General features: G+C 33.8%; 3 protein-coding genes across 4 annotated transcripts; 1 reads left to right on the top strand and 2 right to left on the bottom strand.

Annotated features, from left to right (window-relative positions):
• LOC114184105 (ubiquitin-conjugating enzyme E2 28) lies at positions 1 to 3392 on the bottom strand. Its single transcript, XM_028071348.1, has 5 exons — positions 3205 to 3392; positions 3021 to 3114; positions 2467 to 2594; positions 2278 to 2382; positions 1 to 424 (listed from the first exon to the last, which is right to left on the bottom strand). The coding sequence occupies exons 2-5, from the start codon at positions 3088 to 3090 to the stop codon at positions 281 to 283; spliced, it is 447 nt and encodes a 148-aa protein (XP_027927149.1). The 5' UTR covers positions 3091 to 3114; positions 3205 to 3392; the 3' UTR covers positions 1 to 280.
• Positions 3393 to 7864: 4472 nt separating this feature from the next.
• On the top strand, positions 7865 to 15674 carry LOC114184953 (WEB family protein At4g27595, chloroplastic). The gene is made up of 18 exons (XM_028072377.1): positions 7865 to 8109; positions 8447 to 8903; positions 9580 to 9642; positions 9727 to 9789; positions 10025 to 10087; positions 10169 to 10231; positions 10325 to 10387; positions 10708 to 10770; positions 10878 to 10940; positions 11030 to 11071; positions 11205 to 11267; positions 11501 to 11563; positions 11650 to 11712; positions 11857 to 11919; positions 12638 to 12694; positions 14181 to 14321; positions 14637 to 14735; positions 14892 to 15674. The coding sequence occupies exons 2-18, from the start codon at positions 8487 to 8489 to the stop codon at positions 15354 to 15356; spliced, it is 1914 nt and encodes a 637-aa protein (XP_027928178.1). The 5' UTR covers positions 7865 to 8109; positions 8447 to 8486; the 3' UTR covers positions 15357 to 15674.
• Positions 15675 to 15873: 199 nt separating this feature from the next.
• Positions 15874 to 18931, bottom strand: LOC114184216 (probable inactive receptor kinase At5g58300). Of its 2 annotated transcripts, none has more exons than XM_028071497.1 (3): positions 18853 to 18931; positions 16823 to 18161; positions 15874 to 16726 (listed from the first exon to the last, which is right to left on the bottom strand). In XM_028071497.1, exons 2-3 carry the CDS (start codon positions 18075 to 18077, stop codon positions 16158 to 16160), a joined length of 1824 nt encoding a protein of 607 aa, XP_027927298.1. In that variant the 5' UTR covers positions 18078 to 18161; positions 18853 to 18931; the 3' UTR covers positions 15874 to 16157. The 2 variants fall into 2 exon arrangements, with proteins under 2 accessions (XP_027927298.1, XP_027927296.1); XM_028071495.1 differs by lacking the exon at positions 18853 to 18931 and adding an exon at positions 18524 to 18840.
• Between the last annotated feature and the right edge of the window lie 4868 nt (positions 18932 to 23799).

Raw genomic sequence — 23799 nt, 5'->3', positions numbered from 1 at the left:
TTGAGAACATAAACAGAAACTTGTGCCACATATCACTATTTCTACATTACTGGATAGAGAAAGTTACAACACAACCATGACACAAATAACATCCTGTTCATGCGTTTGCATCATGATAAAACATCATAGTTATTTTTTTTTATCAAATTAAGACACCGCCCTTCCCTATCCCTCATAACAGAAACATAATCTCACCCCGGAAAACAGGAAGAGAAAAGCAAACCCACAAAAGTATTGATAGATGCCAGCCATTCTTCAATATACAATATCTAAACACAAATCAGCCCATGGCATACTTCTGGGTCCAGCTGCGAGCAGTGGCCTCATACTTGGCCCGGTCAGTTTTGTACATATGAGCAATTTCCGGAACAAGTGGGTCATCAGGATTTGGATCAGTCAGCAATGAGCATATAGAAAGCAGTACCTGGGGGTCACAACCAAAACATAATAATTACAAAACCCATCATACCTTACATTCCTCTCAACATCACTAATCAGATTCACATGCAACAAATGATTATATAACATTCCTAGTAATCAATTATACAAAAAGCGTCCCTTCTTGATAGGGTTGAAAACTATAAACACCACGCTATAGTGGCCATATTTTATCACATAGAATTTAAGATGATAAAAAAAAAACACTCCCTAATTATGTTGCCAGAATGCTAAATAACCAGCCACAACTAAAAATCAATCTACCCATGGACGGTACAAAGTTACAATTACAACGAGTAGAATGGGAGATTATCAACTATTGATTATGAATTAGAATACAACTAAAAATGGAGAAAAGCATAGAGAAGAATTTTTCAAGGAGTAAATTAAGAGAAACCTCTCCTCCAATGCTTGTTAGAAAACTACGAATAATTCAAAAAACTCTCTTCATGAACCTATAAAACACTACTCAGTCCTTGGCCCTTTATTCTTAATTTTTTTGCCAGAAACTACCCATGGCAATGATCTATGAAATCCCATAAAAAGTGGCAGTGGTGGTGGATCAAGACTAGTATCCCAACAGAGTAAAGCTCATCACAGATTTGAAATCAAGCTAATTTAAAATGGACAATTCAAGGAATGAAGGACTGAATAAAAATATAGTGAAACTTTGGAAGCCATGCCAGTTATCGTATGATATGCAGAGTACACCCAGTGTTCACAGAGAAAGGTTGCAGAAAGAGAAGTATGGTAAAGAGGTTATAAACATGAAGAGTGAGGAAACAGTAACATATGAAAATGTGAAGTAATTAGTAACATAATAAGTTCACAGTACTTGAATTGGGACCGATCCATATATATATATATATATATATATATATATATATATATATATATATATATATGTGTGTGTGTGTGTGTGTGTGTGAGCATTTTAAAGTATAATAGCTTTAATAGAGAGATGTAATAGAGAGACGTATAAGCTTCAAAACAAATATACATATAATAACAGACAAAGCCCTAAAATAAAGTGGCTGCTCATACACAGACAATAACAATCACAATAGTAGTAACCAACCACCACTAAAATTTTTGGGAGATAGGACCAGCATCAGACATAGTCAGGAGACAACAAGGGCCCAAAAAAGTGTAAGAGAGGAAAGAAAAGAAATTGTAAATGCAAAAGAAACTGTAGAACATGAAAAAGGGAAAGAAGAGTGAGCGAAGATGCAGAAACATGAAAACCAGCAAATGGGCCACACTGGATCTCAATGGGGGTAAATCTACACACATTGGTTACACACAACTCAACCCAGTTTTGGAGAAAACCCAGTTTCACAAGAAATATGTGTTTCTGTAGCAAATCACGATTCTTGTAATTCAGAATGCACAAACATGAGAAATGCTAAATGACTCAGTAGGCAGCAGTGAGAATTGTATCATATGAATCATAACACAATTTGTACAGTACAGATAACTATGACCTAGTTCACAACAGTGTTTGACTATCACGCCCCATCAGAGTAAAGATTTTACATTATATTTTAATGAGAAGTCATACATGTATAATTTTAAAGTCATATAAAAGTTACCAAGCACACCATAGCCATACATGACAGTCAGTAATACATAAAAAACTTATCAATGTTGATCCAATCTAATTTGAGAGTAGTTTAATTAATGAAAACAAAGAAGTAAATTGTAGTGACTCTGTACAAAACTGCAAATATTATTCAGTGGTTGCCTCTTCGTAATTTTCCCTCAAAACTCGATTTGAGCCATGCAATTCAAATATCCATATACCCACATATTTTGAAACTAAAGAAAAGCATACTGAACCTTGGAGATAGTGAGTGCGGGACTCCACTGCTCTTTCAGGATATCAAGACAAATGCTACCATTACTATTGATGTTCGGGTGAAAGACCTTGGTCCTAAATGCAACCTGGCCAGGCCAAAATGTGAGAAATTTAGAACACAGTTAAAAAACAAAGCCCCTAAAAACCCACATGCAGACTTCACACATTACCTTAGGGGGCTTGAAAGGATAATCCGGAGGAAAATGGATAGTGACTAGGAATACACCTCCAGCATAAGGACTATCCGCAGGACCCATAATTGTTGCTTGCCAATGGAACATGTCCTCAGCTACTGGACCTGAAAAATAAACACTTGCATTTGCAAATACTAGAAAAAAACTTGAAACTCAAAAACATAACACAGTTTCAGAAAACACTCTTCAACTGCAATTTTGGTTGCAACATCAATTAGTGCGCAATTTCCTGCAATGAAAAGGAACGCTACCACAGCCTTAATTTAAAACCGATGCATGTTCATGATTTATCCTATTCTTTATTTACATAATTTTACTTTACTCTACCATGGTTAGTAACAGTCCACGCGCTCAAGGTTTACAAAAAGCGGCAGAAACAACAATTTTTTTAGCTTTACATAAAAAAAAAATCATTCAACCCCTGAACAAACACAAACCCAGAAAAAAAAAAAACCACTTTTTTTACAGCACAGTTAGAGGAGACAAATATATGGTGGTGGGGGTGTGAAATGAAGAAGAAAAAGAGATACCAGCGCTGCAAGAAGTTGGTGGGTCTTTCTGCAAGTCCTTGAGCTCCTTGAGGATGCGCTTGGAAGCCATGGGTGGGACGATACACGTTCAGATCTGAAAGAGAAAGAGGGGTGAGAAAGAAACCCTAGAAATGTGAGTAAAAAAGTGAAGAGGGAAATAGATAGAGAAAAGAGAGAGAGAGACATGGTGTTGGTGTGAGGCTGAGGTGGTTGGATGATCAGGAATGAGGGACAGATCAAAATGGAAGAGGAAGAGACGCAGCGTCAATCCCTCGCCTTCCCAATCCCAAACCCTCTCTCTCTCTCTCTCTCTCTGAAACCCTTCTCTCTCTCACACGCCAATACCCACAAAATGGCCCTTTTTAGATGGATATATACTCACACCAAATGACATCTATGTCCATTTCCTTTTTCTTTATTCCACCCTTTGTCCCATGTTTTCAACATAACATAACCCTTTTCATGAATACTAATAACGTAGAAAAATCCAGAATTATCATAATGTTTCTTTGAAAGATATATATTGTGGGGTTTCATTCAAAACTAGCAACTACACCATAGACTAGCAGAGGCAGAGGTGACTTTTATAGTGAGATGTTTTGACTCAAGCAAAGTTGCATTCCAAGTTCAAGAATACGTAGGGATGGAAAGAGAGTATGCAAAAATGAATAATTTCTCACTTTTTCTGTAGTTAATAAAAAATATTTTAAAAAATATGTTGCTCAATATTTACATATTAAAAAGAAAAAAAGTTGATTTGAAATAATGAATTAGATTTGTTTTATATATTTATTTAACTGTGTTTATTGTCTCTGAATTATTAAGTAATTTTAGTTTTACTCTTTCTTTAAGAGTTTAATTTATTTAGGTTTCTTTCATTTTAAAATTTATTAGACTTTATCGTCTAGACGTTAATGTTTTTTTTTACATCACATTTCGTTTTAAGACATGATTACTATTATATTACACTTGTCACGTGAAAAATAAACAATGAGACGTTTTTTCTTATGAATTGAAAAATAGTGGTGGAAATTAGGGCAATTTTGAGAACGAAATGCGTTTTGTGGAAATTAATTGAAAGTGTGGATGAAAATTTGACCAAAAAAAATACACTTTTGACGAAAAGGATTTTTCAATTGAAAATTTAACAAAAGTGGTGAAGAGGATTTTCGAAAACAAAGAACGCGTTTAAATATAGGAACGAATTTATAATTTTGAAAGTGAGGTTAATTTGTAATTTTTGTTTTTTGCAATGTCGGCTTGTTTGTTAAGTGTGTTTAGGGTTACCATTGGTTTGTTTTAATTCAATGTTGATTTACAATGTAGGGTTTGAAATTGGGTTCAATGTGGTTTTTCATGAGATGGTAAATTCAAAAAAGAAGGGGATGAAATATGTTGGTGAGGAAGTACATCTAGTTAAAGGAATTAATCTTGATCGTACTTAAGAGCATTGGGTTAGGCTAAAGATTTCAAATATGGTGGTAATGTTAAACTTTGGTGGTATGGTTCAAAAGAAAACCTATACAATAATCTTAGACTATTGAGTGATGATAGGGAATCAACTAACCTAGCTAACTACACAAAGCTTAATGAAGAAGATGTTGATATGTATCTTCAACATATGCCTAGTCAGGCAAAAATAATTAACTGTATTAGGGGATTGGATGAAGTGGTGAGTGAAGAGACGGAAAAATAAGAGGTAGGGGAGGAATATATAAGGGAAGAAGAGGTAGTGAAGGAAAAGGTAAGGGAATAAGAAGAAGGCAATGCGGCTGATGGTGGTATTGTTGAAGATGAAGAAGAAGGAACATGTTTTGAACCGAGAGGCAATAAAAAAAGGGAACATGCTTCGAATATGTATTGAATTTGATGATTATGTTTACAATTGATTAGAACATGAGTAATTAAATAAAAGAAAAGGGAAAAAAGGGAAAGAGGTAAAAAAACAAAAAACAAAAATAGGAAGGAAAAAGAGGAAAGTGAAAAATATGGGTTTTACATAGATTCCATTTATGCATCAATGCATTCCTCCATCATATCATCATACTTCATGAATAGCATTGAAAATCAACTCAAAAATATGTTTACCTACATAAAAATTAAGCTTGTGATTCTCAAAGGGAAGTTTTTGGATTGGCACCCTCTAGATTGGTCTAATCCATTTTTATAAGAAAATAAAACTTTTTTTTATCATGATCTTCTACTTGATAATAGCTACCAAATCTTTTGGATCAAGACCCTTTTCTTAAGAGTGGTCGTATCCGTTTTTAAGAAAGAAATATTTTTCGATTGGGATCATTTACTTGGTAATAGTCGCTGAATCCTTTGAATCATAACTCACTTCTCAAGATTGGTCTAATCCGTTTTAAGAAAATCAAAAATTCAAAACGATAATGTTTTCAAATTGAGGTCTTCTACTCAATAATGATTGTCATATCTTTGAATATAGACCCCCTCATCGGGATTGATCTAGTTCATTTTTTTTCATAACTAAAATTTCAAATAAAAAAAAAGTTGTCTCATAAGAGGACCATCCTCGTAGGATTGATTAATGATTTATTTCTTCCTTTTTGGACAAGACCATTTCCTTATGAAAGATCAAGCCTATTTTTTTTTATGGATCATGACCCTCTTCTTAAAATTTGTCATTGTATCCACTTGATTTGTTTTTCCTTTTTTTCTTTGAAACCCGAATTAAATTAGTGTTTTTATCTCTACTTATTTTCTATTGTATCAAAATTTAACAAATAAATAAATATTAATGATATCAATTATATAATATTAAAATAAACAAGTTCATAAACAAAATATTAATGCTTAAAGTGATAAAAAAGTTATTAACTTAAACCCAATTTGAAACCTTACTCGATAAAACAAAAGAAGAATGGAAGGAAAACGAGATGATGGGATGCGACCCCAAGCAAACGGCGAGGCATAGTGACAACCAGGTGATGCGAGGTCGAGGCACAACGTGATGAAGACGAAGACGAAACGTAAATATAAAGGTCATGTTCACATTTGAGGTTGTCAATTAGGGGTTTTTAGTTTTTATTTTGAATCTTTGAGTTGGAATTTTGATTTGGTTTTCCAAAGGATAGATTGTAACGACAATTTTTCTTATCGTTTTTGTGCCCAATATGGACTCGGTGACTTGATCTCCCTCACGAGTCTACTTCGAGTAAATTGAGTCTAAGCGAGTCTACTCCGATCTTACTAAAAATGATTTTACGAACTAATCAACCCATGTAAGGAACCAAACTCCTCATACAATTTTATGAATCAACTTGCGAATTTGATAATCATATGTTGCATTAACAATTCCATAAGTACAACATTGACCCTATCACATAAAAAATTAAAAAAAAAATTACGAAATAATACATAACATTTATAAAGACAATGTCAACATTAATTTATCGTCATACATATCTAGAAAAAAAAAACCTAAATTGAATCGATCTAACACAAAATCAAACTTAATTGAAAAAAATGTTGAAAGAAAAAAAAACAGAACAACCAAAATTAAGACCCAAAGAATAATCAAACATTTTTTTTTTAAATATTACAATTTCTTCTTCCTTTTATTTCAATCAAAGCATTTTCTAATGTCACCATAGGCTTCTCAAGAATGACTAAAGAAATCATAACGTTAAAAAGTGTAGGAAGAAAATGTCCAACTTCTATAGTTTGACTCAATATAACCTTTATAATTATTTCTGGTCCAATTTTTAATATTTGTAGAAATTTAATCGAACCCCTAATTAATTAGAGTTAGGTGGAATTAATACTTTCAATCTAAAATTAAACAATTGAATTTCATCTAACCCATTTTTAGTCGTTGAATACGAACCAGATTACATCAAGTGATTTTAATATGTAATCAAATTAGAAGAAGTTAACTAAACTTACAATAACAACTACACAAAGGTGTTAGAAAAGTAATTGAATCTAACCTATCTACCTACTTCTTGAATATAAACTAGATTACAAGTCAACCCATTTTTACGTGGAACCGAGTAGAAGAAAGTAAATCAACTTGCAATAATGAAGACTACATAAAAGAGTTAGAAAATTATTTCTCCTCTTAAATAATTTTTTTTTTTAAATTTCAAACTCATTAACATTTTCAATGAAACATTAATATTTTTAGTCTTATTTTATTTTTAAATCAAGCACTCTTTAATATATATTTTTCAAGAAAGTAAAACTATTAAAAAAATAGTAACTCTACCGTTATTTCTAATTTGTTAAAAAATTATCAAAACTGTAATTAGCATGAGACAAATATTATAATAACAACAACAATAATAATTAAATGTAACAAATAGATTAGTACATTGACGGAGGAGAACATTCAACTTCTTAGATTGGGTATAAAGATAAATAAAGATATAATACATTTTAATCTTCATTTTTACATTTACCGTTATTTTAAATTATTAAACACTTTTAATTTTTTTTACTATTATATTCTTAAAATTAAACTCTTACTATATTAACGCCATTTTTTATATATTTTTAAAATTAATGTCTTAGCAATATTATATTCTTTTTATATGTTAGCGTTTTAAGAAAAGTTATTTAATAAATATTTAGATGTATAATAATAGTTATAAATATAGCCATGACAAAGATAATACACAAATCTCATTTGAGTATAAAAAAATATAATTTGTTACTTTTGGAAAGGGACAAATGTAAATTAACCCGTAAGCTTCACAATAATTATTTGATTTTCTCGAGAAGATGAAAACAACAAAACTGAGTTTGGACATAAATAAAACGTTAAATAGGAAAATAAATCAAGTGGAGACAAGTCCACAAAGAACACTACAAAGAGGGAGTAGAAGCCGTTGGATTTCTGGTACGAAAAGTGGCATCAAATCAAATCAATGCTAAAGACGAGCACGGACATGGCACCACACAGCAGAACAACACACGCCCTACCCTTCAATTGCTTCTTTCTTACTCACTGAACGCAACCCCCTTTACTTTGCATTCCCAGATTCATTTCGCACAACCTTAATTTCACGTATAACGCTAACATAACTTTTTCATTCCATTCATTGCCTTTTTCCGGATTCTACCTGTGAGTATTTTTATCAATGCTTTCAATTTGATGTCAATTTCTTTTAATTTTATTGTCAAATTTTTGCTTTTTTTTTTTTTGATTCAAGATTTAAGATTCCAAGAGGCGTAGCGTTTGTAACTGATAATTGTAAGATTCATGCATGTATGTCTGTGTGTTCTGAGTCGCATTATGTGAATTGTGATTTGATGTGAATCTGGGTCTTGGATCCTGAAGTTGGCATAGGATTGCATTTTGGGGTGTGAGTTGACTATACATTGGGTTGGTGTTCTGTAGTGTCAGGTTTAAATTGTCAACCTGAAAGTTCTTTTTCTTTTTTCTTTTTGTGTGTGAGCAGTGCCGTTTAGAAGTTGGAATAGAGAATTGGAGCTGGGTGGATGGAGGATGACAAGAGGAAGAAGAAGAACAAGAAGAAGAGGAACAAACAAAGTAAGAATTCGGAGAATGGGGTAGGAGAAATTGCCAATAGGGATCACAATCTGGAGAGTAATGGAAAAGATGAGCATTCTATTCTTTCAGAGACTGCTAATGAGAAAAACTCGAATGGGGTTGGAGAGACATCAATTGGGAATGAGAATATGGTAAATAAGGGTAAGGATGAGCATGCTCGTCTTTCGGGAGTCACCAATGAGCAAAGTGTGAATGAAGTTCGGAATGGGGTTGTTGAAGCCCCCAATACTGATCAGAATCTAGTGAAAAGTGGAAAGGATGAGAATATTCCTACATTGGAGTATGCAGATGCGCAGAATATTGGTATGGGTTTGAATGGTCATCTGCCAAACGGTAAAGAATGTGTAAGTTTGTCTTCAACCAATGTAGATTTTCACTTATGTTTCAAGGTTTATGCTAACGACTGAAGTGCTGTATTTTGGATATTTCTCCTCGATAATGTTATTAGTTACCCTTTTTCATTGGAACTCTGATAATTTAGTTTTAATTTCTCATTGTTTCTGAACAGTTTACCAAAAAATGGTATAGGCTTCTTATTGTCCTTTTCTGATATACTATCAAATTTGTTTGAGTTGAGCGGTTATGGAAACCAGTGGTTTGCTAAACTAAGTGAAATTACCACTTGTCAAGTATAAACAGGACTAAAAGAGGAATTATAATAAAATAGTGAGGATAAAAGTGATGATAGCTATGAGCTTAGTGGTGGTGTAGTTTGCATGAGGACGTTGGTTCAAACCTTGTTGCTGTAATTGCACACACAAAAAAAGGCTAGGAGCTTATAACCTCTGCAGTTACATGACATGCCATTGTTAAAAATTTTTTAGCTATTGAGATATCTATTTTGGTAACAAAAATGACAAACCTATTTTGGTCTAACAAACTTTGAAGTTAGTCAAATTAGCTAAAAGCTAACTTATGTGCCGTGCCATACACTTTCATTTTTTTCAAGTAATTTCTGCACTTTGTTTTAAAGCAAGTATTTCAATGTTTTTATACCTTGCAAATCCTATCACTCCGTAGACCACATCAGAAGAGACGATCAAGAAATTAAAAGAAGAAAATGATATGTTAATTCAGAATGAGGTAATATTTCATCTGAGAAGTGTTTGTTATTTGATTTATTATGTTTCAATTTTTTTATAATATGTATGGTTTATCACCCCACAGACCTTATCAAAAGAGACAATCAGGAAATTAAAGGCGGAAAAAGATATGCACATTCAGAAGGAGGTAATATTATATCCAAGAACCTGTTCTTTGTTTTAGCAATTGTCTCATTATGTATATGTATATATCCCACTATTTGTAAGTCTATAATGGAAGAGGCAATAGGAAAACTAACAGAACCAAATGACATGCATATGCGGAATAAAGTAATAAGAGCTTAAATTTTATCTGAATGACATTTTTCCTTATGTTTTATCATTCAATTTTCTTTTAACTAATATGGGCTATCTGTCCACAGATTGCATCAGAAGAGACTATCAGAAAATTGGAAGAAAAGAATGATATGCATGTTCAGAAAGAGGTAATATTTTTGTTGGAAATATCTTGATTTGTTTGAGCTCTTATGTTTCGTTGTTTTTATGTCGAGTACATTTTTCTACAGGTCACATCAGAAGATACAATTAGAAATTTGAAAGGAGAGAATGACATTCACATTCAGAAGGAGGTGACATGAAAGATTTTAAATTCTATATGATATGTCTAATTTAATGTTTATGCAGCATTTTTCTCATTACACGTTTAGCAAATCTTAAAACAGGCCCTAGCACTGGAGACAATAAGAAAATTGAAAGAAGAAAATAAATTGCAAGTTCAGAAAGCGGTAATTTTACTATAAACTTCGTCTCAGATTCATATTAGTTATTTAATCACTTAGATCACAAATATTGTTTAGTATGAATGCATATAACTTATCTTTCTACAGGCCACATCAAAGGAGACAATTAGAAAATTCAAAGAAGAAAATGATAATATATATACTGCAAGCTTTATCAATTATCTGAGGGATATCTATTAACTGCTTATATTTCAACTATATATTTTCTTTCTGGACTGGCATTCAAGAAGAATGATTAACCTGTTCGTAACATCTTTTACTGTAGATTTTTCATCTCTACCATTTGTTTTGCCTATCTTTTACAGGTTGCCTTGGAAGAGATCATCAACAATCTCCGGACTGACAATGAACTGCATACACATGAACAAGTAATGTAGTTTGATGAATGTGTGGATGGATTTTTTTGTTATAGGAACCTTGTTATTCTTATCTAATTTTAATTGTTAACTGTTATATTTTATTGAATTATCTGCAGACTAGTCTGGAAATTAGAATTGGACAATTGCAAATTGAGAATAATTCCTTAGTTCAAAAAGAGGTGAGTGATTATTTTTTCCCTTTTAAAAGATTAAGGATCATTGATTTTGATAAATTTAACGCATGTGTTTAATTTGATATCATATGTAGGTTGAATTGGTGGAAAAAACTAAACAGTTGCTGGATGAAAAGGTAATTTTGAACCTGGAATGTATAAGAATTTCTTCATCATCTTTTGTTGATTACATATTTAACCATTCCTTATTTAGTGATTTATGTTAATAAAAGTTGGGCTGACATTCTAAGTATGTACATCATTCAACAGGGGAGTTTAGAGCAAAAAATAAATCTTCTAGAGAATGATTTGAGTTCTTCTAGAGAGAAAGAGGTAATAACTTGTCTATTATTTCATTTTTTTTTACATATATGTTGCTTGCTTAATTGACAAACTTAACTATCTCATGTTGTGGATTAGCTATTAACACTGTCTTTTGACTGGGTAAACATTTTAGTTTTAATAAAAAAAAATACATAACTGAATTTTAGTTGAACAATTGGATGAATGTATGAATGGATCTTAGGTATTATCTGTATGCTTATATTTAACTTGATTATTTGCAGGTTGGACTGGAAATAAGAGTAGCACAGTTGCAGAGTGAAAATAATTCCTTACTTCAACAAGGGGTACCTAATACGTTTTTCCCTTTTAAAATATATAGGAGCAAATGATTTACCAAGATATTTAATATTTAAAAGTACATCATATGCAGGCTACGTTGGAAGATAAAATAAATCAGTTGCTGAATGAAAAGGCAGTTTTGAGCTTGAAAGGAGTAAGATTTGCTTCACTGAATTTGTTATTATGACATTCACTGTTTTTAGCATTTGCTAATTCCCCTTCCCCTCTCTTCTCTCGTGCTGTGTTATAGTTTGATATCTTTTATTGGTATTTAAATCCAATATGCATTGTTCCACAGGAGAGTCTAGAACAAAAGATATATGTGCTGGAGAATGAGTTCAGTTCTTTTGCTGAGAAGGCGGTAATAACTTTAACTTGTCTAATGACTCTGTTCTTTTATATATTATTTCCCCTTAATTAGTGACCTTAAATTTCACATAGTATATTAACTATTGTTAGTTTCTATTTTTGACACCAAAAATAAACAAACATAGCACATAATAATATAGAAGTTCTTTAAAAAATAAATTAAAAGAAATTTCTAGTCCATTATTAAAATGAAATCCCCTCTAATTCATTTTGGTGTCCAATACTCTCTTATAGTGTCTAGTTTAATTGTATAGGTTTAAGACACCTTTTTGTTGATGATAATTAGAGATTTGATTGGAAAATAACAAATATTGATTGATTGAACCTTAAAGACATAAATGGTTGTTTTCAAATATGAGATGATCAAGAGGAGTTTAGTGGTAGTATAAGAGGCGACCCTTGGCTGGAAAAGAACTGTATACCTTGGGAGCAAAACAAAAGAGAAAACAACGTATAAAAGGGTGTTGAGGAGTTCAGGTATCTCTGCATCCCATTCTAGACTCCACCAGGCTAGCCTTTCCCCCCATTTGATACCCTTTGTGGCTCTAATGCACACCACTGCACTGCCTCATGAACTCGTCCATCACATGAGCCTCTTAGAATATCATGAGCTTATCCATCCGATTGCAAGCTACAATTTTTAGTCATGATAAGATTTTTAGTTCTAAATCTGTCCCTTATCAGAGGAATATCATGTTTTTTATTTACAGAACTCAACTGAAGAAACTACAAACTTGAATGGAGACATTGCCATGCTAAAAGCGCAGGTATGTAACTCATGTTTATACAACTATATTTTTCTCGAAAACCTAGGAAAGTTTTATAGATTATTAGTTTTTTATATCATTATCTGTAATTTCCTTGTCATTATCTTTTAGGAGTTATGAACTTGTAATTCGTGTGAAACATTGTCTTGTAGAGTTCAGTTTTGGAATAATTTATAGTACTTTGCAACCATTTAAAGTGAGCCTTATGATTCATCGAAAACACTTGTTGCAATCTATCCAAGTGTTTAGCTGTATATGTGAAATTAAGAAAATAAACTTTATCAAGTTCTTTAATGTTTACTTGGACAGCAATATTTGTCTCACTCATCAGTCAAGTGCATGTTGTTTTCCTGACATCTTTAAGGCTATAAGAGTGACATGTCTTTTGGAAGTTCAGTGTCTCGTCAACCTAGCTATTGCAAATTGCAGTAATATATGACAATTTTTTTCATGTACTATGCCAAGTAATGTTATCTTGCAAGTTTGTATCCTATTGCTGGTTAATAGTGAATGCCATTGAAGAGTAACCTGTTTTCTGAAAGTTCTGTCTTTTCAATCTGGCTATTGCTATAATATATGGCAATTTATTTCATGAACCATGCCATGGAATGTTATTTTGCAAGTTTGTATCCTCTTAATGGTTTATAGTGAATGCTATTGAAGCTTATACAAAAAATTGGTTGGAGTAGTTTTATTTGCTAAAGAACAAGTCTGTGTTGATAAAATTACCTGTATAATTATTTCCTTAACTTTTCTTGCTTAGACATTCTGACCATCGAATTTTTTGCTGTTTTCACTCTTTTTTTTTTTCTTTACATGTTTCTGGCTTTTTTTCTGGACTGAATTCTGATCCATTATCTAATTCTTTTAAGATGCCTCCATTTAGGCTTATGTTCTTTTGGCAATGTTTGAGATTACCTTCTGATACACACGCTGTTCCATTAATTTAAGTATTCTTCCCTTTTACTGCCATTAGTTTTAAACATTGATTTGATGAATAACCCTCTTCTCATTGATAAGAACTTCAGAGAACCACACCTCAAAAAGCTTGACATTGTAGTTAGAGAGTCCAAGGGCTTACAAACCACTTGACTAGAATTCCTGACATACTTCCGGTGTGGGACTGGAGTTCCATATGTTGCAATTAGATTCTAACATCTGACCATGCTTGGAAGTCTGGTTACTCGTGTTATGGGAAAGCATGGCTGGTCTCACCAGCTGTGCCTCCCGTTTTTACCTGATGGACAGGTTGAAAGTTTTGATACGAATTGATAGAACCTTTAGAGAACTAAACTACAAAAGCTAACTATTATACTTGGAGAACCCAAAGCCTTATAAACACCACACTACAATCCCATGCTTTTAATGTGGCACTCAAGTTTCATACCTTGCAATTGGATCCTAACTCACATGTTATCTGGTTATGTCCATTTCATAACAAACCTCTGTTAATTCTGATATGGAAATTAAAATCAAAGTTGGGCAGGTGGCAGAGTTGGAGGAGTCTAGCAGTAATCTTTTGCTAGAAAACCAGCAATTGAGGGAAAAAGTGTCAAGTCTTCAGTCAATAGTCCAGAATCTTGAGAACAACAACTCTTCTTCCCATTCACGGGACACATCTCAACAGGTTTTCCTTTGTTACCCTACATGGTTAAAATCCACAATACATATTCATTCTTAGGAAAATTAGTTTTGTTGATATTTACTTTTGAAAGAAGGAAAGGATAATTGGTATTTATTTGGCTCTAGACAATGATCTTATAATGTGATGCCGCATTGTAGCAGTCCATGGCTGTTGATATTGCATTTTATGTTGTCATATCTTAATTTCCATAAATGAGGCTGTCAAATGTGTGAAGTAGTAATAAGAAAGAAGATTCTTCAGTGCCAGTGCTTGCCTTCTTATGTTGCCTATTATAATTTTTCACTTTATGGTGGGTAGAATCTTGCTTCGGAAAATGAGGACTTGAAGTCTCAAATTGATGCCACCTTTACGTTGGTGGAGAAATTGATGTCAGAAAATGCGGAACTTGTTGAGAAGGTAATATGCCAGGTTCTGTGACTTTTTTGGTTATCACAGATTGATGAGTAATGACCTAGTAAATGATTTGATAATTTAGTTTTCGTAGATTTAGATCAGTCAGGTTATAGTTTGTATAGATAGCGTTATGCATGCTTAATCCATTTTTATCCTCAGGTGACCGAGTTATGTGTTCAGCTGGAACAACGAAGTGCGAAAGTTGAACATTCTGGAGTTACGGAGCCTGGTGGGATCAATGAATTCACTAAACCTGTTGGTCTTAACATTCCTGTACCTGAATCTACTGAGACTGCATCTGGATCAGCTCCAGAGTTTAACTCGTCTGAAGAAGATACATCAGTGAAGGATAGTGGTAAATCAATTGATGCCAAGCGTGTTGTCAGGGTAATGTCGAACTCGTCTTTGGTATCTGATGATACCGGAGAGATTGTGCAAATTCCGTTGGATGATAACGAAGTACAAGATTCAGATTCCCATGATGATGACAGTAATGTGGAAAATGATGTACCAATCACAGATGCTCCCCTTATTGGAGCTCCATTTCGCTTGATATCATTTGTTGCTAAGTACGTCAGTGGTGCTGACTTGGTTGAGCAAACATCTTCAAACACCGCTCGTTGACTTCTTATACTGGATTCTTGATTGCCCCCTTCTTGGCATGTCTTTCAACATACAATAACCTTACTTACATTAGGCAGAATACCAATATAGTTTGGCCTAAATTGGGCCATTTTAATGTTTGTACGTCAATTCTTTGGATACTAGGAAATATTTTACCGGGGAAAAGTATATCGTTTAATTTTAAAATGTGTGTTCTTCATATTGCCTTCACAGTTGGAAATGATACCTTTAAAAGATGGCATCATGAATATGAATGCAATAGTTGGTGACCAGCTTCCCATGTTCGTGATAAATTCTTTCATTTTGGCGAGTGATGTATTGCCCCGAGCCTTGTGATGATTATTTTTGGATAAATTGCAAAATAGCCCATTTCTAAATTGATTTCACGAGTTACTAACTATTCTCCTGGATTACTAGCATGGTGCGATTCTGTAATTTTTTTTTCCCAAAAAGGAAATTTATACATATTTACTTATTGAGTACATCACATTGGGAAAACTTGCAAGGCACCAGAAGCTAAATAAATCGATATGTTTTTATATTGACCGAATTTTGACCTGTTATTTCAGTGTGGTTTTAAACACCAAGAAAAAACAATCATGAAAAGATAAAAAGGTGGCAAGATGCTTAAAAATACAAGTATTTTTCTTTTGATGCTAAGGCCTCAAACGAATTTTGACTATGCATGTTGGCAATGGATGTATATTGATCTTGCAGTTTGCTGCCATGGGCATCCATTTAGTTGTATAGAGTGAAATCATAGGATCCTTTGAACCTGTCCTCACACACTGATGGCTGGTTTTAATAAATGCAAGCTCTAATTTCTTCTATTGTTCTAACAACTTCCACCATGGAGGGTCTTGAGTCAGGCATCACTGCTACACATGCCATTGCCAGTTGCAGCATCTGCACAAGTTCATCTTCAATGTTTGGATACCTCATTAACTCAAGATCAAACACTTCAGCAGTCCATTCCTCTCTAACAACAGATTGGACCCACTTTGGAAGATCAATCTCTTCATCATGCCCTGAATACTGAACTGGTGTTTTGCCAGTCAGCATCTCAAGAAGGAGAACACCAAAGCTGTACACATCAGATTTTTGAGTGGACTTTCTTGTTTCAATAACTTCAGGTGCTCCATAGCCTGGACTTCTAGAGGAGGCACAGAAATTTGTCAGGGGAGTTAGGCCAAAATCTGATATACAGCCTTGAAGATCTATTGTGAGAATCACATTAGATGATTTTATGTTGCCATGGACAAGTTTCCTTCCATTAGCTGAGTGAATATGACAAACACCCCTTGCAGCTCCAACCACAATCTTCAATCTTGAATCCCAATCTAGTGGAGCTCGTCCAGTTTCCCTGGTTCCTGTCACCATGTTTCATAATATTATGAAAAAGTTATGAGAAAGATCAACCTAGAACCTTTTGTAATCAGGGAAAAGTTCAAAGTAAGAGTAATTACCATGCAGTAACTTGGAAAAACTTCCGGCTGTGGAGTAGTCGTAAACCATTAGTTTTTCATCTTTAGAATAGTAGTAAGCACGGAGGGGAATCACATTTGGGTGATGATCAAGTCTTTGAACAATCTCCATTTGCTGTTCAAATTCTTTTTTCCCCATAGCCACCTCTTTTAACCTCTTCACAACCACTGTTGTTCCATCCTCCAAGATGGCTTTATATGTCGTTCCGCAACTTCCCTTCCCAAGCACTTCAGCTGAAGCTCTTAACAAGTCCTCCAGATCAAAATTATAAGAACAACCTTCAAAGAATACAAGCTTGTTTCTCTCAGGCTCTTGCACACCACTACCAAAGTCCTCCTTAAGCTTCTGACCTTTCTCTGTAGGAGCAACATTTTGTTCACCAACTTTTTTCTTGAAACAGCAAAACACTACTATAAGACCTGGAAGAAACAGCAATGTGACAACCCCCAAAATAATTGCTATTTTTGCTCCCTTGCCAATTTTCCTGGTTGATGGATCACTTGGTCTTTGAGAGACTGACGATGGAGACAATGTGGTAGAAGTTGAAACCGAAGAACATTGTTTCAAAGGTGCTCCACATAGCATCATATTCCCTCTAAATGAGGAGCCAGGAAACTTCTGAAAACATGAAGGAATAGAACCATTCAAGTAGTTGAAGCTCAAATCCAAATTCTTAAGGCTAGGAAGGTTAACATCAGGAATGGATCCTGTGAGAGAGTTGTTTTGGAGGTTGAGTCCTATTAGATGTGTCAAGTTTTGGATTGAGTCTGGAATTTGTCCTGTGAAAGAGTTATAGGACAGATCAAGAAAGATAAGCCGTGGTGGCAGTGAATCAGGAATAGGACCTGATAAGTTGTTGTGTTGGAGATATACAAAGCGCAAAGAAGGAAGGGAAAGTAGGTCACTTGGAAGGTTCCCCTTCAAGGTGTTGGACCTAAGGCTGAGACTAATGAGGCCATTAAGCTTACCAAGTGTGTTTGGTGGGATAGAACCTCGAAGTCCCACACCGGGAAGCCTCACAGAAAGCACATGGGACCCATCATGACTACATGTAACTCCCACCCATGAAGTGCAGATTGAGGTACTAGAGTTCCAATTCACTCTTGGGCCATGATGAAGTGCAGAAGAAAAATCAAGAAGAGCTCGCTTTTCTGAGTGTAGATCAGCTTTAGTTTGAGGAAACACAAGTAGGAGGAGGAAAATTGGAATTGTTGAAAAGTAGGACTGTAGCATCATCAAATTTACTTGTTGAATGGAGGTGCCTGAGATCAGAGACTGAAATGGAACTGGTAACCTGGTTTCAGTAGTCAACTTGTTTCCCTAACAATTGAGATTTCAAAGTATTACACACTGATCAAAAGGGGCAACTGTAACATACATGCAGTGCAATGAGTTCTTAGTTAAGCTGCACAAAAAAATTTCTCATTTTTTCAAGACAAGAACATCGTTACATATAATAACAGAAGTCCACAAAATTGGCTAAAATCAATTTCAGAAGCACTTTATTCACTAAAAGAATATTCTCCTTGGATTCACCATAAAATCAAACCAGTTGTACCCTTAGAGTTTTCATGCCCTTTCGCTTTGCTTGATCAACATTCTACTCACTTTGAGCACACAAACAACAACAATGCGATGCTGAAAGAACATGAACTCAATAAAAAGTAAAATGAAGAGAAAACCTTGACACCAGGAGAAAGGGAAAGCAAGCTGGAAGAGGAATCCACAGTAGGGAGTGTTGAGCAGAGTATTAAATGCTGAAAAAATGTATAAATGTGGTTTTGAGAAAGAAAAAGTCTTTGTTAAAGCAATGTGATCTTGGTAAATGGTGGTACTAACGGCCAAGAGGAAGCAAAGACAAGCTTTAACGGCATAGCTTCAGGAACACGCCAGAATCCACACACAAACACACAAAACCAGAAATACATAGAGAAAGAGAAGCATATTCAAAGCATTATAGCAGCATACTATAACTATCATACAATGCTACAGTACTGTGTTTAGATTTTACTTTTAGTTTTCCACTTTATGATATGGCAACGTTCAAGTCTCAGCTTCAACTTCAAGCCTTCTTCCAGATTAAGCCAAATCTGCAAAGTATAGTGGTAATACACATGGTAATAATATAGTATATATACTCACCCTAAACCAATTTAATTACTCGGGGACCAATACAATAATTTAATCTAAATCTGATTCACCGTACCGTTGAAGTTATGAATTAAAAATTTTAGTTTTTGTGCATGTAACTTTGTGAAATACTCGTGATGATTCTCCTCTCGCTTTTTGTCTTGATATTATACGTTGGACAAGTTTCGTATGAGTCAAACACCAGATTTCTTGCTAAATAAATTATTTCTGTAATGTACAAATACAATGTGTTTAATCACTACTCAACCCTTTTTCCAACTATGAACACAGGATAACCATGGTATCTAAAAAAGTCTTATTCGCTGTTATTTCTGCGGCAGAAACTCAATAAACCATGTTTGTAAAAAAAAAAAAAACAGACTTAAGGGTAAAATTTTCTACTGTTCAACTATTTATTTGGAAGGTATTATGAATAGGATCAAAGACTCTTTTTACAGAGAATAAATTAATATTTGAACTATTGAATGGAACTTATGATACTATTTTAACTTGTAGATCTCGATGAAAAGGAATGGATTTCCTTTCATTTCCCATTTTCCAAAGAATTGACCCTTACCTCAGTTACAGTTACACAATTTAATTTACCTCAGTTTATTTACTTGTTCTTGATCACCAAGGGCAACTAAGCATGATAAGTTTAAGCTTTTTCATCTTGTTTAATCTAAAATTATTTAACTTTTCCAATTCATTGTTTAATTTAACTGAAAGGGATATTATCTATTACTCATATTAAGTACCTAAAAAACGCGTGGTACAATAGTAGCGTCAATGATTCACTTCATCTTGATCGTGAAATATATGGAGCAAACAGTTAAGAAAAGAGCTTTAGATACACACCAAACGGTACACAACAATTTAGGAATACTATTCACACCGTTTTTTCTATTCAAACAAGGTAAAACTGTTAAAGTGGTTTAATTTGAATAGTGATGCTACATTGCTACATACATGCATGTAAATTATATTGGGGATGTGAATATAGTGTTTTTGAGAGGATTAAGAAAGTTTCGGTGGATTTTACAAAATCGTTAAAAAGGGTTAAACATACAACACATGATTGATTTCTGTGGAAGAAATTCACTGAGTACCCTTTTGTAGGATTTTCTCTTTCAATTATAGTTTTTCATTCACAATACTCAAACTGGAGAACTTGTGTAAGAAAACTGAATCTTTTATCATTCAGAGTAACAATTTGCTGATATCTAAAGACTTAATTTATTCTTTCTGTTTTGACTCTGAATAGAAATCTTTCTCTTTGGATTCCAACTTTGCATTAACTGAAGGGTTGGAAGGGGTTGTGCATGGGAATGGAAATGGTAATATGGCATTGTGTTTGTGACAAGGGGCACTCATGCAGAAACAGAATCATTGGTGTTGAAATGGTGTGTGGCATTGCATTCTTGAAGTGAAAATGATGTGTGGAATGTGGAGGACCAAAGGACCACAACTAAAGTATGGTGAGTGAGCCTGCAAACCTTGTGTTTCAAATTTTTGTGGGTCCAATCTCCCTTTGTGTCCGTTAGAAAAAAAGGTTTATTTACCCTTACGTTATTGTAAGTTTGAATTCATCTAAAAGTGAACTCAAAAGAAGCATCGAAATTGCTGTTCAATATTGAGATAAAATTTTATTGAATATACAGATAAAGGAATAATAATTTACTACACTGAAATTTAGTATTTGAAGTAACATTAAAACTTCATCTGTATGAGTGTCCTCATATGTTGTTCTTTGAGGATGAAGTACAAGTGGAAGGGTAATGCGGAGGAGTTTGTTTATAATGGAAAAAAAATCGTGGGTGAAATTTATATCTGATTCAATGAACTCGAAAAAAGTTTGTGGCAGAACAATTTTTTCAGTCTAACTTCATCAGTAGAATCAAACTGGTACATTAAGAAAATCTGATAAATGTGATTTATATTGGATGAGAAAGGTGCATAGGTTGATAAATTAAGAATCTCTTTCATTTGACACAAGGTTTGGAATGAAGAATTATCATTATCCTTTTCTGTTATGGAGAATGTTTCATTCTCAAGTTACCTTATCTGAAATTTCTGGAAGGTGTTCTCTTTCATTACATAAAGGTAAATCTGATAAATCTGGAATTTAAAAGGGATGCAGACAAGATTATTGTGGTGTAGAAAGAAATTATCAAAATGGACAAATTGTTCTCTGATATCCACCTTTGGGCCTCTTTCAGCCTGCTAAGAAACTCATGGTCCATGAGATTCTCATCCTCCTTTTTCCTCTTTTACTCTCTAATTTTTTATTCACAAAATAGTGTCTAGTGAGAGGAAGGGAAGGAGTGTGAAAAAAAGTGGTAGAATAGCGGTTTTCATCCATGTTGCTAGTAATAATGACTATTTTGATAATATTTATTTTACTATATTGTAAAAACTATTTAGATACTTATTGTAGTTCCAAAAAATTTATTAATGTACTTTTTTGTTAATAAAAAGGCACTAAAATGTAGAAGTGCAACTCAACTACTTTGTTCATCTCTATAGTGTTTGCATGAAAACATCACATTCCATCTCTATGTACTCACAGTACTAGATTTGTCTTTTCACTAACACATGCATGGTATGCAGACAGCATTCCTCATTTCTGAAAACTCTAATTTTCCCAAAGAAAATTGAACATCTTTCATGCAATTCTTTTTCCTGCATTGTTTGTATAAGTTTGATATCAAAGTTAAATCCACTGATTCCTCTGCAGATTGCAGAAAACATATGAATGCATCTTCACTTGTTCTCCACCTTTGAGCTATATAATTTGAAACATCCCATTCTTTAAAAAAATTGAGATAATAAATTAGAACATAAAACAGCATGTTACAAATGCACTAGGAAGAACAACCTCTTTAGACATGATGCTATAAGAGGCCAAAAGGTTCTGGCAGGTGCTCAAATTCGTTATCAAATATGGAGATTTGATCACACTTATCATCAGCACCATGCAGCCAGTTTGTGTTCTTCAAATCTTCTTTGAACAAGAGTGCATCATAACGAGAACTCTCATAGATGTCTACTTCACTCACTTTTGCAGAATATTGTCTTTCATCTACCTCTCTAGCTTTCATCATACTCCTATTACTCATACCATTTTCCATATCAAAATTGGGTCCATTGTTCATGTCTACAGATGCTGGAGCACTAGATACTCGATGAGACTGGCTCCTAGGAGTGGAAGTCCTAATACTCTGAGGGAAGAGTGTGGTGTTTGATAATGAACGGATATTTCCTGACCCGTTCCTTATATCCTGTTAAATGGAAAACACATGGAAAAATCAGGTTTCAGTTGATATAACAAACTTGACTGAAGTATGCATCTACTCAAACAAAGCTCCAGCAACAAAGTAAACGCTTATGATTGTGGTCTTGTGTGGATAACTTTCTCCACCAGTACTACTTTTGTGCTGTGTTTGATACAAATGAAAGATATAAAGGGTGGGTCTGGAAAAAAAAGAACATAAGAGAAATGAAAAACACTTCAATCTCCTACATTTTAATTAGCAGCACAGGCAACATGATGAATTATGCTGCCCTACATGGCCAACTTCCATGCATTTCTTTTCATTTCTTAGTGGAAAGTTTGTGGTGGGAACCACCCCCTACTTTCTTCTCTTTTCTTCATACATCTTTTCAACCAAATCAGCCACCTTCTTCCATTTCTCCTATTATCTTACCTCTATTTCCCTCATTATCCTATCTTTTATATAGCCCTTCTCATTTAATTTCTACTAAATCTAAGATTCACAACTTGATTTTAACTTATGCAGTTTACCTCCTTATTTTCTTCTCTAGGTGCTATTAAGGAGGAGAACCTTTGCCTAATAGCATAACTTTGCTCAAAGATAAATGAACTATCGTGACAAAAACTACAAAAAGAAAGAGTCCAATTCATAAATTACAACAAGGTGAATAATGATGAATCATGGCACGAAATGCAAGGAATGCTGTATCATTTGGACCATGATATAAATATATATACCCATCACGATCAAAATTGCGACATGTAATAAGAGAATAGCAACAAACTGATCGTCTTGAGCGTTTAAGCTACATGAGTTTCCCTTCACATAAAATCGCACATATCTTCTAGTATATAATAAAGCTAGGGCATTATATATGAGTGGGCATATTATAAATATTCATTTTCAGGAAATTCCCACCTTTTCTTCCACTTTACATAATGGTTCATTAACTTCAGATATTCAATATCAATCGTATGGGCCACATTTTGAAGGATATTAATGTATATACCACCAAATACAGCTTACATTTAAGGATTAGAATGTTTGCTTAAGCATAAAGAGGAGAATGAGATTCCATCCAATGGCGATTTGCAGCTCAATTCACATTTGAAAAGGTATTCTATAGGAGGAAGAAAAATGAAAAAGTTCATAAATTCTTTCTTTTCTGTGGAATATTGGAGTCAATGTTTTAAGAGGAACATTTTTCTCTGTTTGGTTTTAATTATTTCTTTCAGGAACTATTAGCCACATCTTTCTTCTCCTTCTCTCTACTCTTTATTGTATATCTTCTATTTTTTTGCTTGCATCATTTCTTGATTGATACTTCGTACCCAAGTTGTGAAAAGTCATATCCCTAACACATTCGAGCTGAATAAGACTTTGTTCTATTTAGCATAAATGTGATAGGTGAGTATAAAAGATTATCAAATGGAAATATCAACATTTGATTGCTCGTTGTAAAATGACCACACAGAAGCAGTTTTTGTTTTCTGAATAAAGCAATACTTTTCGAACAATCCAATGAAGACCACAATAATTTTTAATTAAAATAA

Source organism: Vigna unguiculata, chromosome 5 (genome assembly GCF_004118075.2).
Source record: "Vigna unguiculata cultivar IT97K-499-35 chromosome 5, ASM411807v1, whole genome shotgun sequence".
In the NCBI taxonomy this organism is placed as follows: domain Eukaryota; kingdom Viridiplantae; phylum Streptophyta; class Magnoliopsida; order Fabales; family Fabaceae; genus Vigna; species Vigna unguiculata.
This window is presented reverse-complemented; position numbering and strand designations above follow the sequence as displayed.